Consider the following 17365-nt stretch of genomic DNA (forward strand, 5'->3'; position numbering starts at 1 on the left):
TGAATCTAAATGGCATTCAACCAGTAAAGCCTCTGCGATGGTCAGTTTAGCTCTGCAAGTTGTTCTTTTGTTAGGAGCCCTCTTTAATTATCAGCTTGGCTATGGATCAAATACTTGAGGGCTTAATTCTTAGGCACCTTTTAGGAGACATGGTGCCAGATCCAGTCATTGATCATGCTAACTCTTGACAGGCCTGGAAAAGAGTAGGCTTACGGCGAAGCTTTTATCCACCACCCCTCGTCACAATCTATCATAAAGACCATGAAGACCATACACCAACAACTGAGCACAAGTGCTACAAGGTGCCACTCAGTAGCAAAATGTTATCCTTGGCCACGTGCAACTGGCATGGCAACCAAACCCCTAACCACCGAGACAGTATTAGGTAGACCAAATCCACCATAGATCTAATGTGAAATGAGTCCCACCTAATAATTTTACCATAAGGTGAAATAAATCTATCTAGGGTGGTTTCACCCTAGATCCACAGCGAACCTGATCCACCTCATAATTTTTCATCATGAGAAATTATTATAGGGAATTTTTTGTATGACCAGCTGGAACCATATCAGCATTACTCATAACAGACATCTCAATGAATATTTGATGCATAATGTCCTCCACATAATGCAATCTTTCTAAAAGAAAATTCAGAATTTAAACTACAAACAAACATCGAACTTTCACTATGCGAGTGTTTATGTACATCAAAGGATCTAAGAGTAAATCCCTGGGAGACACCTATAGTTGACCACATGGAACTAAACCTACATGGCACACACATTGCAACTCTTCCTACAAAATCCAGCTGACTCCTTGGATCCTACCATATAAAGAGGATTCTTTACGCACTCCCCTTGAGCAGCCCATTGCGGGCAAAGAACATTCTCATCCTCGCATGCCTCACTTGACTTTTGTTTTTCTGGTTTGTCAAAAGAACTCACATGAATCCATTTTGTTGCAGACCACTTTTCACCTTCTATGACAGGGCAACTTCCATGCAAACTGTCTGGATCGGTTTTTGCATCAGGATGGAGGCTGAAGAAGAGCAAAGCATCACCTTTCTGAGGTTTCACTGCATAAGAAAACAACTTTTAGGGACGAGAAAATGCCTTTAAGTTGCTATCATAAGATGCATCAAAAGGTTTAAATGATCCCAAATTCAACAACCTTTCCAATATGAACAGGTAAAAATTTGGATCAAGTTCTTCAGTTAGATGTCAACTATGAAAAAAAAAATCCTGCAGACAATATAGGGCAGTCAAAGTTTATGCTTAATATAAAGGCTGCTGGAGAGATGCCCAAGGCAGTGCAGGATTAAGACAAGATCTGGAAGGCAATCATGGAACTTTATCGGAATGATATGAACAAAGGATCCCTTGATGGTCAGGTAACACGATCTGCTCTTTAAGAATTTTCAGGATTAGCCGCAATTCAAGATGGATGAGACCGCAGACTGACTGATTGGACTAATATTTTTATCTCAAAGTATCAATGGAAAAGGATAATTTCAAACGAGGTCCTGAGGATTTGGGAATGCAGTTCTGGATAAGCATTTGAAGATTTGGGAATGAACTGATAAAGGTATTAGGGTCATTCAATTTGAACCCACAGATGTAAAGAGACTGGAATTTACAAAACTAGTTTTGCTTGTAAGAGATCTACAACGTGCTGAAAATGATTAAAATGAGGAGCTGATTACCATTCCATTTGAAGTAATCCACAAATACTGCTATAGTGAATCCCACTCCACTAAATCTGCATATATTTCACTCAGCCAAAATTACTGGCAACATACAAGCAAAAGGGATTGGTTTTTTTATAATAATTGCATGCTTCTAATTGAACCACTACTGAGACAATCCATGTGGAAATCAACTCGGTGTAGTTCCTAAAATGCTAATTATTGGCATTGGAAACACCAGCACTTCTCCTTTTTTAGGATTCAAAAGGTCAAAAAGGTGTGGCATGAGATTAGTTCTATTTCTGAGATGGGTCATACAAGAGCCAAATTACAATATTCATCAGTTGTTGAAATAAAAGGGATTGAAATTACAACGAATGTGATCATGCTATACATTTGATGGTTGAGGAAAGACACCAAATTTTATTCATAATGAAAAGCAGAAATATTAAGGTCTAACGTTCTATCATAATGCAGGACAAGTCATAGCTATCTGTCTCAAAGGCCATGATAGAGACAAAAAATAAAAGCATATCTAAACCAGATGAAGGTTACTGAAACAAGGCTGCTTTAATAGTGTTGGAGCAAGAGGTGAGGTTAAGGAGATTGCTGATTTTGAATTGTATGTTAGGGATTGCTTGTCTGGGAATGTTCCAAGAAATCCAAGTGTGGCTACTGGCCATCAAGGTGGCTTGTGCATTCCGCAGGGAGTGGAACAATTTTTAGTGGAGCCAAACAACATCAGTAATGTAAATCATACCTTTGGTAAAGCAATCTAGCCTTTGGATTTAAAGTATATATCCATAACGAAACGAATTTGCTTCTAAGCCAATATAGGATGCTAACTCAACGGCCAACTGGCTTGCAATCTCATGCAAATGCGTAGAAAACCCTCAATGACAGAAATTGGTCCATGGTGAGTTCACGAGTCTGGTATACGTAGAATATGTGCCAAGGATAGATTATAGGGAAAATTATAGTGACACCCCTCAACTTAGGACATGTCCTAGAGACACCCCCTCAACTTCAAAAAGCTTCAAACCGACCCTTCAAGCTTTCAAATCATTTCAAACTGATCCTCTCTCGCTCCCCAACCAGCAGATAGCATTTGCCGGCCATTTCAAATGATGAAAATGCCTTCTCCATCTTCCTCCAGCTCCCCAACCATCAAGTTTCTCTGCACCTAGGCGGCAAGATCCTCCCCTATTTCCCCAATGGCAAGCTTTGCTAAGTCGGTGACCACACCCATGCCCTCACTATCAACCACTCCTCCCCTTCTCCGGTCCATCTCAGATTGTCGAACTACCTCTTAGCATAAACATGAAATTTGTCTGAATTAATCAATAGTCTCAAAAATCAAACACCACGTGGATAGAAATCATCGGAAAATACATGAAGCTCAAAGTCCAATAAGAAATTCATAAGAATGAGGTGAAAAGAATAAGGGAAAGAGAAAACTCTGACCTTTCTAACGCAATCAGTGGCATTTCTCCTGACTGAAATGTCCAAGTCACCATTCAGCAACCTCTTGGCATAATCCCCTCCCAGAATATGTTCTAATTCCTTCTCAACCAGCAAAGTGATGTATTCGTCAGATTGTAGGGGAAAACTCTTTAAGAAGTTCCCGTAAAAATCACTCCTTTGTTCCGGAATCCTGCCAGGCACATGGCCCTTGGTTTCTCCATTGAATCCGTCCTCTTCCCCATCATCAAATTCCAGAATGCTGGTATTATCCTCAGCACACAAGAGGTTAGATGAAGCATAGTTCTAGGTGACACCCATTGGAGTTAAATTTAAAGGTTTCTTCTCCCTTTCTCCTCAAATGGATCACTTTCGAGAGGAGGTCTAGAAGATGGAGTCTTCCATACTATTAGCCTTTGAAGCGAGAGAGCCAAGAAGAAAAGAGAAAAGGACATGGTTGTACATGGGGAAAAGAAAGCTTTTATGAAGCATGGGTGCTGATGTGGGAAATGGCAAGCAAAAATGGGGGGAGTGGAAGGACTGAGGAAGGGAGGAAGAAAAATGCCGTATATAAAAAAAAAGGGGAAAATTGAGTAGTTGCCCCATCATTTCCAGCCTCAGATTATGCCAAGAGGTTGCTGAATAGTAACTTGGAAATAAAAGGGATAATTAGCCCATCATTTCCGATGCCAAATACCATAAAGGGTGAAGAGGAGACAGAAGAGGCAACAGAAAACAATGAAAGAACGGAGGAGTTGAACTGCATATTTTGTTCTTTAGATGCAGGGGATTGTAATTATCCATCATTTTAAGTTTCAATACAAGAATCGAAGAAAACAAAAAAAAGAAAAAGAAACAAAAAATAATACAACTGAGGATATTTTGGTTATAATATAATTTTATGCTACCATGTGATGGTCATGTGACACCACTCTGTTACGGAGATGAGCGGCAGGACTACTATGGAACAATTTAGAAACTTGAAGGGTCGGTTTGAAACTTGTTAAAGTTGAGGGTGTCTCTAGGAAATGTCCAAAGTTGAGATGGTGCCACTATAATTTTCCCTTAGATTATACTTATTAGGCGGAAAAGTGTTAATGCCTTCACGCTCACAAAAAAGGAAAAAAAGTATAAAAAAAAAGATGATTATAAATAGTTGGTAACATGTTTCTAAAAGATTTACCTGCCAAACCCCCTCCCCCGGGAAAAAAAAATGTTTTCAGGATACCCACATTAACATGAAGATTGTTCAGACAGTCAATTTTATCAAAATCACCAGACAGAATGATACCTGCATAACCATTCTTTGCACAATCAGACCAGCTGTCACCCTTCTGTTGATTAAATCTTCCCTGCAAATATTGCAGAATGTTAGTATAAAAAAAAGTTCTTACACAAGATGGAGTAAGTTAGGTATTGCTTACCTCTGAATTTGGAAAAATTGTCTCTCCACCCTTCCGAACATCAGATAGGTACATGAGTACTGTGGCAATTCGATGACCTCCAAGTGCTTGATTAACTTTGTCATGAAAATAATCAAAATGCGGCTCATATTTTTCACCATGCTCGTAGTGTAGTATTTGCATGGACTCACCATTTTCTGTTCAATAATAAGCGTTAAATGGGAAGACTATACAGTTGAAAAATTCCATAAGAAGAAACAACATAACTATTGGACAGAAGAAAAGAAGAAGAGGTGATACTGAGTTACCTTCTGGAAGAAAGGTCCAAATAGCAATCCTTTGCTCAATTGTTCTCACGATTTCATCCTTCAAGGCAACAAAACAATTTGTTAGCATTCATGCCCACAACAATTAACTGTGCCTTTTAGCATCGCAAACAAAAGGATATATTCTTAATGGGGACATTTTGGCTAACAAACTGATATTAAATCTTCGACCTAAGAGATAAGTTCACTTTGGCTGCATAATCTAGGCCAAGAACTATGTCAGAGTCTCGAAAATTACTTCACAAGATGGACTGAAATTACTGGGCACTTAAGAGCCACATCGACTTTTGATTGATAGAAGAAACAAAGATGTCATGAGCAACAAAAGCAGAGTACTAGTGTAATAAGGTTTGCCATTAGACATGCAGCTAAAACGTGAAATTTAATCATAAATATGTAAAACGTCACCCTCTTAAGTTTAACTTGCATGCATGCACAGGCACAATCCCACACGCACCCCTCCCAGGCCCCGTAGCCAACAGCAAAAGAAAGAAAGAAAGACAAAAGCAGTTCAGGAGATATGTAAGAATGAAAAATATAAATCTGATGAAAAGTATTCTCCACATGATAAAAGACTCAACAAATTTGCAGGGTCCAGGGATGTGTTCATGGAATAAGATTTATATGTTTGGCCTCTGCTAATGCATCACCTTTGCATAATATCTGTTATTTGAAACTCAAATTGTGAACCTATAATTAACTTCTAGATACAGTGTAAAGACAGCTAATCAATTTTGATCACGCAGAACAGATGTAATCAGGCACAAAAACAGCAATACTAGCAAATCACAAGATCCCCGAAAATATCAGCATACAAGGTGAATGGGCAAGCATGGTTACTGGAGATATTGAGAAATTTACCAAATAGATCCCACATCAAAACTTTCCACTATGAGTTCAAGGTTAATGAAGTGATTTCCAAAAACTTGCTTTTAACCACAACAAATGATTATGGAATTCCAGATATTGTAATTAATCACAACCTTACACAACCCTCCTAAGGTTCATGCTTTTTGAGAAAATCAAAATCTTAAATGGACAGGAGAATAATGAATAACCTAGACAATATTTGGTATTGATTCCTTTCTTTTTGTGGTTAGAAACAAGAACACAAAACCTAAGGAGCCAAAAAGGCTTGGTAATATCACGTTTTTGTTTTGTGTTTTTATTTCTGAAATTTTGGAAGCGAAAAATAAAATTCTCTTTCAAAAAGTCCAGAGGCAAAAATAAAATAATAGGCCATTGCCATCCATTCACATCTACATCCAATACCACCAACTATGCTACCACCAGCACTCCACCGCCACCATTCTATTGCTGCTGCTGCAACCATCCACCGTCACTGCTGCCCCCCTTATGCCACCACCAAGATTGTTGTCACTGAGACCATGATCAGCCCAAAACCCCACCCTCCCCCCCCCCCCCCCAACACACACATCAATTACCATTGCAATCAAGACACCTCCTTGACAACCCTCAGAACCACTCTGCTGAAGTAACCACTACGACATCCACTACCCACCAGAGTCCTCCATCACCACCATTGCACCATGACTACCAACGTTCCTGAACCAAATTGTGACTTACCACCAACACCCACCACCAGAGCCACCACCCCCATGCCAGCATAGCCACCACCATGGTTATTGTTGCATTGCCACCAATGATCCATCCCCTCCCCCCACCATTGCAATTGGCACCGATTCTTGACGACTCTCACAGCCACTCCACTGCAGCCACCAACATCACATCCACTATCAGTCACCACCATCCCTCCAGCATAATTGCACCATGACTACCACTACTACTCCACCACATTGTGACACCATCACCAACCACCACGACGCCACAATCCATCCACCTCCACCATAACCAAAAGCATTTTATTGTTGTATGATTTGAAAAATAAAAAAATGAGTATCGAACATCTTTCTGTTTTCACATTCAAAACAAATGAAAAAAATAGAAAAAATAAAAAACAGATGACAAAACCAAAATCATCCTTAACAAATGAATAGAAGAAAAAAAATGTAAGGGCATGTTCCCTAACCATGAATATGGATACAGGATACGGATATGACTTGACAAAGTAGACCAATATCCCAACAATGTATATATTTCATACATATATATGTCAGTAACTACACACACAAATATATATATATATAAATAAATATATATATATATACACATACATACATACACATATATATAGGCATGTAAAAAAGCATCAATTAGGCATGGTAGGCTTTCAAAATAAAGCAGTCCATACTTTACGTGGCGACATCAACTTTTAAAAGCTCAAGATATAGTTGTTAGTCATCAATCAAATTCATAGACCACAATCTATGCTTAAAGTTTAATATTAACATCAAAGATTCCAAATAGACCATTCACTATTAGAAGTTTAACATTAAAAAAAGAAAGAATATGCCCTCTCTCATCTTTGGAGGTACCGAGACACATTCCATTTATCCCTATGAAGTATTCAACATATTCTTTTTTCTTAAATTTTGGATATATGATACTTAACATAAGTATCAAGTACATATCAAAGAAGTACCTAATGAGTATCAACATCTGATGCATAGCCAATAATATGGCACTTGAAATATTCATGCTTCCTAGCATGCCTAGCACTGCTTCTATGTTTTCATAAGTGCTTCTTGAGGTTTGTGCTGCTCTTTGAACTTTTGTCGAACAGCTTCCAAGTATGAATATGAGTGATAGCATGGGAGATGCAGCGGATGCCGCTTCTAATGGAGAGGGTCGCAATCCTTAGAAGACCAGAAAGAAGATGAGATCTCGAGCAAGGGTAGCACATGGGCAGCCTCAAAAGCCCTCTAGGTCCCACCTAGGCTTGAGAACCTCTAGCAACACTTCACGGAGGTTCTCAAGCTACTAGAGGATGAATTGCAAGAATCGAGGAAGGAGTGGGAATCAACAGCGATGGTCACTCGGAGCCTCGGGTGGAGGGTGCCAGACGAATGGATTGCTCACGAAATCAAGGGAAGAAGGCAAGATCCAAGTGGGAATTGAAACTTTTCCATTGGCGGACGATCATCACATCATCCGATTCAAGTCAGACCAATCGAGAGGTGGTTCTTGCTAATGGCCCCTAGATGGTTGCCGGACAATTACTGGCCATGGAACGCTAGGTGCCAGACCTCATTCCAGGTGTGAACATGGTGAAGGAAGCCACAGTTTGGATCCGTTTGCTTAGGCTGCCCGTTGAATTCTGGAAGAACATGATTCTTAGCATAGCTTCAATGGCCAGCAAGCCGGTGGGGATGGGCAACTTCACCGATAACCTTCAGAAATTTGGTTTTGCATGAATCCAGGTTCAAATTCATTCACAACCATTGAAACATGGTATTTTGATCAAGGGAATCGCTAGGGTTTTTTGGCAATAGGTGCAACCTATAATCGATTACTACAAGTATAGATTGATTTCATAATAATCAATTATAGTGCGGTTGATTAGACACTTCAGCAAATACTCATCATCCCAAAAGAACATCATAGAGGTATGTGAACGCAAGACAGAACATGGTAAATATCTTATTAATGAAGCCTAATCAATGAAATATAACTAGTGCAGCAAACTAAAAATAACCACAACAAAACAATAAAAAAAATATTGCAAGTAAACTCAAGTTCCAAGGATGTGATAGATGGCAACGATGGTAATGATGATGGATGGAGATAATGATTGATGGATGAAGAAACGAGGGCTGGGCAAAAAATGGTGATAGAACTAGTCAGATAATTACCTCTGCGAGTTTGTGAAAACCTTCAGGCCGCGCTCCACCAAGATATCGAGATGAAGGATGACGGAGTCAAGAAGATGGCTCCAAAAAAAAATAGGTCAAGAAGCAGGATGAAAGTGGAAGAAAAAGGGTCTCTCAGAGCTTCGCATACGGTGGCACTCACCTTTCTATGGTTTCTTCTTCTTTTCTTTTTTTGGTTGTTGTCCTCTCTTTTTATAGGCCGAGTTACTGTTCCGTGAACAGTAATCGGGCCGGGTTACTGTTCATGTGAACAGTATTTACTTCTTTTTTTTTCTTTTCTAACATTCTTTCCTCCTTCCATACATTCAACATGCACAATTCTATCTCCAAGACTATCATCCATCATCCTCCATTCCTAAAGATAAGTGATGACCATGGGCATTGAAGAAAGGCCAAGGCTCAAGCAATTAATTATGGTGGTTTAGGATTGGGTTAGGCTTCCTATCACACCTAGTTAGACCCTTTTTGCTTGGCAATCCCAATACATGACTCAACTGAAAATCCAAGCCTAAACATAGCTTTGGATGGAAAACATAGAAACAACAAAAAACATAAACTATGTCCAAGATGGAGCCTCGAGACAACATCAGTTCTCTCCAACTGGGAAGAACTCGACTCCTGACGAGTAGGCCTCCTGTATGCGCTGCAACAAATCAGATCTCTGGCACCTCAACTCGTCCTCGCTGATCCATGAACTGTCTGACATAAGTCTCCCTTGCCAAAGCACAAAAAAATCTACGGTACTGCCCCCGCCTAGTGTCTACTGCTCGCACATCAAAAATATCCTCAATGCCCTCATGAAAACTAAACTCTAAGCTGGTGCTGGGTAGATTTGAAACTACAACCGCCTCTGGTGGATCTCCATGGAACTAGTACAGGTCAGTGACGTTGAAAATTAGAAAAGTCCGGATGTTGTTTGAAAGCTCCAATAAATAGGTATTGTCCCACAGCTTTTGATGTATACGGAATGGACCATACTTCCGCGAGCTAAGCTTGCTATAACTACCCAATAAAAATCTCTCTTCTAAAATAGGCCATCACCAGATCGCCCTCTACAAAGTGAACCTCCCTGCGATGATGGTCAGCATCATCCTTATACCTAGCACTGGAGTTAAGCAAGTGCTGGTGGACTTTCCGTTGGATGTGACGGACCTGCTCAATATTCTTCTCTGCTTTAGTACTTATCCGACCATGATAGGGAATGGAAGCACAATCATATGGAATAGGAAAACCATAAATGATTTTAAATGGAGACTTACCAGTAGTACGACTTATAGAACTGTTGTATGCAAATTCAGCCTGTGCTAAAATCAAACCCCACTGAGTAGAACGCTCACTAACCAAACATCTAAGCATGTTACCGAGTGTACAGATCACTACCTCTATCTGACCATCTGTTTGAAGATGATAAGCACTGTTGAAGTTTAGTTTTGTTCCTAATTTGCTCCAAAAGGTTTTTCAAAAATAACTAGTGAATCTAGTGAATTTTGTGTCTCTATCAGATGTGAATGATCTTTAAATACCATGCAGTCTAACAATTTTTTTAAAAATAAATGTGCTATATGAGATGCATTAGATGTTTTCCTACATGGAATGAAATGTGCCATTTTTGAAAACCGGTCCACCACAACAAAAATCGAATCAACCTTTCTAGCAGTCATGGATAGTCCTACAATGAAGTCCATGGTGATCCTCCCAAAGGCCACTAGGGATAGGCAATGAAGTGTACAAACCTGTATTCTGGACCTTTTCCTTTTCCTGCTGACAATGTTGATATTTTCGCACATATCTAATGACGATGTCTCTCATCTTAGGCCAGAAATACCTCTCAACTAGGAGTCCTAAAGTGCAGCTCTATCCATCATGAGCAGCTAACCCTCCATGAAATTCCCGAATCAAAGTCTCACGCAATTTATCTCCACATATGCACAAGCATGATCCTCTAAACAAGAATCTGTCCTAAATGTGAAAGCTACCGAACGAATCTGACCCAGTCATCTGACACGGCCTTCCTCCTTTTTCTTTTGTGCTCCCACAATCGATCCATCTTTGGAAAAATGGTCCACAGACAATGAGAGATCAAGCCAGGGCTTTCCTGACCAAGCTTTCGTTGCTTCGGACAAAACCCAATCCGGGGTAGTCTCAGGTCCAAATATTAAAAGGAGTGTCCTGGAAGAGTTCAACCTCGACCAGATTCGAGCTAATTTCTTTATCCCTCAAAACTTCTCCTTGGAGTTGCCCAATCCTTCTGATCGGGTGACGTCACCATAGGAGAATTAGCTCACCCTCTACGAGAAAACTTTGAGGGAGGACCTGAGGCTCCCGATTCCTTTGATCATCATCTATCTGCTAGCTCGATACTAGCTCATTCCAACCCCACTTGTTTCCAACGCTTGGAGGATGATAGTTGGGTTTTCTGCTTTCTGAGACTCCGTAGGATTGTCACGACCATAGAGTTGTTCCAAGCCTTCTTCCAGATGAAGGTACATTTTTGAAACAAAGTGTGGTGGTACCTTCCCTATAGGAAGGGTTACAATATCGTTCCTTCTGGCCCTTCTTCCATCCACGGTTGGAAGGGCCAATTCTTCTTCGTAACCTCGACAGATTCATAAAGCTTTCCGATATAGTGGAAGACACCAAGGAAGAAGGCATTGAGCGTCTTCCCTAAGCTGTCGGATGAGGAGCAGGAATCGATCAACACCCTTCGTCAGATGAAGGCTCCAGTTTTTGCCGAGTTACTCTATGAGGCAGCCCAACCGAATGCCGATCTCAGTACCACTCAAGATTCGCCGGACCGACCGAAGCGACGTACCGGTGAGCACCGGCACCAAACCAGAGACGCGCGCGTGGATGCCACCGCACGCAAATGTCAAAAAAAAGCAAAAAAAAAAAACACATTCGCGTGGTCTGTGGACGTGCGCGGACGCGTTAAATGCCAAAGAGTGGCATTTAATGCCACTCTGTGGCGTTTAATGGTCCCGCGCAGGGAACTGCGCATGGGCGTGCTGCCCGCGCGGAGAACCGCGCACGGGCGCGATTTCCTGCTAGGAAATCGGTCGTGGGCGCGGTTTCTGTGCAGGGAATCATGCGCGGGCGCGCGATTCTCCGCTCGCGCGTCCGCGCGTGATTCCCAAAAAAAATCACTACGTATCCGCGTGCGTCCCCGGACGCGTTAAATGCCACAGAGTGGCATTAAGGGGCCCACGCGGGATGGAGCCCGCGCGAGCGTTTTTTCCCGCGCACTAACCTGCACGTGGGCGCATGAAAAAAATGTTTTTGGGCCTTACGAACCGGCCCGGTTCGCACCGATACAAGTACGAAACCAATCGGACTAATTTCGGTACAAGTACGGACCAGTTTCGGTCGGTTCAGCATACCTTAGTACCACTTCTTTCGGGCTTAATTTTCTTTGCTTTTTTCTAAGGCATAACTGTTTGGTTGGCTGACTTATTCGCCTTTATCTTTGCAGCGATAAAGTTTAAGGTTAACAAGCTGTTCGGCTCCTCAAAGAAGAGGCCTAATGGAGACAGCCCATCAACAGGGAGGAAGAAGACAATGGTTGGCTCTTCTGCCACTGAGGCTGAGCTTCCTATCGCCTCGAGCTCGTTAGAAGCTGCTAGGGCAGAGGAGAGGCCCACCGGAAAAGGATCACCAAAAGTGGAGGTGATCGCCGCTTTTTCTATTTCTGTTCGTCCACCTGCTTCAGAGGCTTCCCAAGAAGCGATCCCATTTGGGGCCTCCGAGCTTGTTCCGACGGTCGCACTTGCAGATGCCTAAATTTTTGCAGCCGCTCAGGTGCAATTGCATCAATTTCCGTAGCCACTCAAGTTCTGAGTGGCCGGTCGAAGGCCGTTCTGACCTAGGCATCGACATGGTCGAAGGAACCGTCCTGAACCATCCGGTTTGGAGCGTCCCAAGCCGTACCGGCGGCAGACCGGGATGTTCCGTCATCGAAATCGAGACCCCGTCGCTAAAGGGGAAGAAGAAAAAAGAGAAAAAGAGAGCGGAGGGAGGAAGAGGTAGAGGAAGGAAGAGAGGCTGGGGAGGAGAAAAAAGAGGAAAAGAGAGCAGGGGAGGGAGTGGAAGAGAGAGAGAGCCAGCCTCACTTCCTCTCAATCTCCCTCCCTCCCCCACTCTCTCTTTTCCTCTCTCCCGTTCTCCCTCTCCCCTGCCTCTACTATGTCGGTAGTGGGCCGACACAGCATTGCGCAGGGCCGTACCGACCCATGCTGTCGGACAACCAGTGGAATTATTTTCTGAGATATAATAAAAATATATCATTAAAAGCATTCCAAACATAAAATTTGTTAAGTCTCTACAACATAAAACTAGCAAACTTCTTAGGCATTTCAACTTCAAGAATAAAGAAAAAGAAATTTTGCTATTTGGGGCTAAAAACTGGAGAGGAATTTTCAACCATTTTTATAAATTTGTATTATCCAAATATTTGGAGGGCCAAAACATACCTTATTGGTTATATTCAAACAAATTAACGCTTGGGCCATTTGGGAAGGTGAGAAAACTCATTACCATGATGTTGACTAACATTTAACTATTGGATAACAAAAATTTTTCTTTGATCTATCAAGAGGCAAAAAAAAAGAAGTCAATCTTGTACATCAAAAAGAACATTGTTGATGACGTAGTCTGTATCTTTAATTTGTTTTATAGGCCTATGTCCACATTTTTTCATCAAAGTAAGATATCCTAGGGATTTATAGGGTGGTATATAGCTAATATTAAATCATTAGAATGGTTTTTATGGGCATGATAAAGTGAGCTTATCAGAAAGTGAACTTACCATGTCCCTATATGATGTTTTCTTATTGACCCCTCTATCAAATACAATTTGATCATGGTTTATTTTCAGACTGTTTTGCCCACTTTCAAAATTCAGAAGGAATCTGACAGAACCTTAAGTCTGCAATTGTTCTCAAGATCGCATCTGATCTGACCCCCTTTAGGATTTATGGTATGATCCCAATATTGACAACATTGTTAGGAGAGCTCAAACACTAGATCTTACACTCCAAATATAAATCTAATATCTCTCTTTGGATATATTTCTTCCTCTCTTTCTATGTTTCACTTCACCTTTGTAGAAAGCCTCCTACAGAGTTTCCAAAATTTCTAGGCCTAAATGTATTTAAGTTCCAAATAAGAGGTTAAAACAGGAAAGGAAAGGCAAAGAGAAAAACTTCTCCCAAATTCTATATTACATGTGTTCATTTGGAACAACATCTCGATTCTCCATCTCATGTTTTCTCCTGAGAAGCAAGAATGAGAAAGTAATTACTCGCTCCTTTCACAAGTTCCAACAGTAAATCTGGTAAAGAGATGTTCCGCCCCTTCATTCAATTCCAACAACCTTATATACAGAAATGGGAACCAATAAAGAAGAGGGTCTTTTAACATCTCAAAGAAAGAGAGGGAGAGAGGATTGGGCAGCATCTCTTTGTTTGGGTACATCAGATCTGTATCAAACATAGGAAACATGGAAGGACGTGATTCCTTTCTCATGCTCAAGTTTCTCTGCCTGAGAGAGAGAAAATGAAATTAATTTCTATAAAATTTTACTAACATATTAGAAATGTTGCTGCACCTTTTCTCAATTCAGAGGAAAGGCAAGAAGAGTAGAGATGGAGACTAACTTTTATCCCCTCATGTAATGACTCAAACCAAGGAAAAATGCTTCCCATTTCACTATTTTTTTTCATGAAACCCTTAAGAGAGTATTAGATCTGTTAGTGGGGCATGTGGAATGTCACAAGCCATCACCCTAACCCACTTATAGAATCCAAAAACTCTCCATGACCATAAGGAAAGTAGGTATTGGTCCTGTTTGTGTTCAAGTACAAATTAAGTTGAAGCATAGATTGGGATTGCCTAATTTTGGCCCAAGTCAAAGTCAAGACCCAGGTGTAGGCCTAGGGCAAGGGGAAGCTAGGAGTCTAAAATCTGACCTGGTCAAATCTGTATCAGGTCCATGTCTAGGTGGTTTGGTTCGAAGCCCTATGAACTTAAGGGGAAAAACAAGGGTAAACACCAAAATTCCCTAATCCCACTTACTTAGAAAATAGTGATAATATGTGGAAATAGGATATGCAACCATGCTACTACCACCAGCAGCAGCTAGGTTTTAATGTTGTTTAAAACACTAAGGCCACATTTGCTTCGAGCATAAGTGGAATAGGAATCATGGTACCTTTTGGAGTAGCTCTGCCACAATCTATTCCTATTTTTCATTCACTACAATTTCTGGAATAACTTTTGATTGAGTGTTTTTACCTAAAGACAAAGGAAGCGAGTAAAAATGACGGCTTTATGCTAGGAACAGCTTATAACAGCTTTCTATTGGAATAGTTATGCATACAAGCTAGTTTGACCAGTGTAAATACTCTTTGCTCGTGCTTGTTCTTTGTAAGCTGTTTGGCTGGCTTATGGCTTATTGCCACTTTATTCCCCAACCAAACAATGCCCTAAAGGAAACTGTCTTTTTGACATATAAAGCACAATTCTCGGAGTCTGTTCTCACCAAGAGTGCATTTTGTAATAAAGAACGTTGCATATAGCATGCCTCCGGTAGTATGGCATCATGAACCAAAAATACATCTTACTTTGCCAAATAATTAAGTCGGTTAAACAGAGAAATCGACAGCAATTTAGATCTCATAACTTTCAATGCAACAAGCATCTCTTTTTTGCAATTTGCAGTACATAAGAAGACCTCAAATAAGCATTTATCCACATCACAGATCTGAAAGAAATCACTTCAAACGACGAGAAGGAAATAATCTTATGATTGAAATGGATCAATCTAAACAAAGGAAGCCATACCAAACTAAAGAGCCCACACCAAAGCAGGGAGCAGGAAAGGCTAAATCTTACCTGGTGCTTCTCGAGGAACATGCCCGAGCTCGTCCGGACCTCGCTCATCACACTTTTTCCCGAATCATTGTCCGCCACCATCGATTTCTCCAGCTTATCCCTCGCCTGGTCTCATAATGCAATATCAAATTTAACAACAGCTTTCGCAGTTAACCAAACAACCAGAAACAAAAGAAGAAGAAGAAAGACATTTCCCACCAGTGAGATAAGGTGTTCGCATTCCTCATCGGAAAGAAAACCCTTGTACAAGAAAGCCCTGCAAGAAAGACAGATGGAGAAGTTGAAGGACATCAAGGAGCGATCAAAGCGAGAGGAAACGAGAAGAAGAGAATGGAGAAAAGGAGCGCGGATCTGGTACCTGGGACGCCAGGAGAGTTGGACGACTCGCGTGGGATCGAAGAATGCAGGATCCCCTTTGCCCACCGAGGGCAGAACAGCGGAATCGGAGAAGCTTGGAATCGCCGCTACGAAGAGGAGGGGGACAAAGAGAAGTGGGAGAGGGTGGGTAAAGCCCATCGCCGGAGGGGAGAGCGGGAGAGATGGGAAGGAGAATGCCGATGGATTGGGGGTTTCCCCAGCTTCCACGCTTTTTTCACGGAGCAAGCATGCGACCAGACTTTTGAGGGTCACGTTCTAGAAGATCCGGCGATTGACCCGTTTCTTTCCGGAGCGGGTCTTCAATAACCGACCATCGGCCGCATTTGGTAGGGAGTCCATGCTGACCGAGACGGCCGACATCTAGTTTTAAAACGGTCGCGAAGAAGTTCCACTATGCTTCTTCGTGATAATGGCGAATGGAAACCTGTACTTTCGGTTTATTGGAGTAATTAAAAAAACACCACTTGTAAATTACCATGAGACATACACCCGCAAGCGCGCCTCTCTCCATCCGTCGTGCTTTTTTTTTAATTACTGATTCTAATTTCTCCTCTCTCTTTTTGGTAATTCAAATTTATTATACCAATCTAATATAAATATATATATATATATATATGAAAATTAAAAAATAGAATATGTAAAAAATCAGCAAAGATATCCATCACATCAAACTACAATACGTTCGCGTAGCTGCCCATAATAGAAAAGGTATCTATCGCATGGGCACTGAATTACATGCTGATAACATATTTTAAATATTATTTTTTTTTCTCCTCCTAAAAAAAATATTTGATATAACTCCGTATGACCATTATAGAAAACTATTAGTTATAGAAAACTATTAGTACCTGAATCAACGAAGCTTTAAGCATTCTTTTTCTATTTATTTTTTTTTTCATAATTTCTAATCATATTTGATTGCCGAACCTTCAAAATTGAATAATACTCTTATAGAATTTTTTCTGCCCCTTTTGGCTAGTTTAAACGAACAATTTATAGATGGTAAACGTTAAGATTAATGTAAGTTCATTTGCTAAGAAAAAATAGTATTTTTTATTTAAAAAAAATATATATTGATAATGTATCGGAAAAAAAAAAAATTTCTCCACCGTGCAACAAAGGTTATATACTAGTGAGTCAAGAAGAGAAAGTGATCCATGCAAATAACTGAATATGAACACGGCACTGTACAGGAACAAAAGAGAGGAATCATCCAAGCCAAGAGAAACAAACCATGGATCCGGAAGACGATAAAACAAATAGCTGCCCTCACCACAAACAACACAGAATGTGAACTACATACCAGAAAAGCCCGTAATTAAAAAAAAAAAAAATCCCCCATCTTTCTAGCAGGCTGCTTTGAAATCTGTAAACAGAATTAACCCTCTCCAACTGGCCATTAAATTAGAGCAAAACTCTCATTGTGACAACTTG

The 17365-nt window shown here is 40.8% G+C and overlaps 1 protein-coding gene across 1 annotated transcript; it reads right to left on the minus strand.

Annotated features, from left to right (window-relative positions):
- Positions 1-581: 581 nt before the first annotated feature.
- Positions 582-16433, minus strand: LOC103723242 (putative prolyl 4-hydroxylase 6). The gene is made up of 7 exons (XM_008814097.6): positions 15912-16433; positions 15752-15809; positions 15554-15658; positions 4857-4914; positions 4570-4745; positions 4437-4497; positions 582-1075 (listed from the first exon to the last, which is right to left on the minus strand). The coding sequence occupies exons 1-7, from the start codon at positions 16067-16069 to the stop codon at positions 768-770; spliced, it is 924 nt and encodes a 307-aa protein (XP_008812319.3). The 5' UTR covers positions 16070-16433; the 3' UTR covers positions 582-767.
- Positions 16434-17365: the final 932 nt, after the last annotated feature.

Source organism: Phoenix dactylifera, chromosome 18 (assembly GCF_051530095.1).
Source record: "Phoenix dactylifera cultivar Ajwa chromosome 18, Ajwa_hap1_PhDact_Kaust_v1.1, whole genome shotgun sequence".
Lineage (NCBI taxonomy): Eukaryota > Viridiplantae > Streptophyta > Magnoliopsida > Arecales > Arecaceae > Phoenix > Phoenix dactylifera.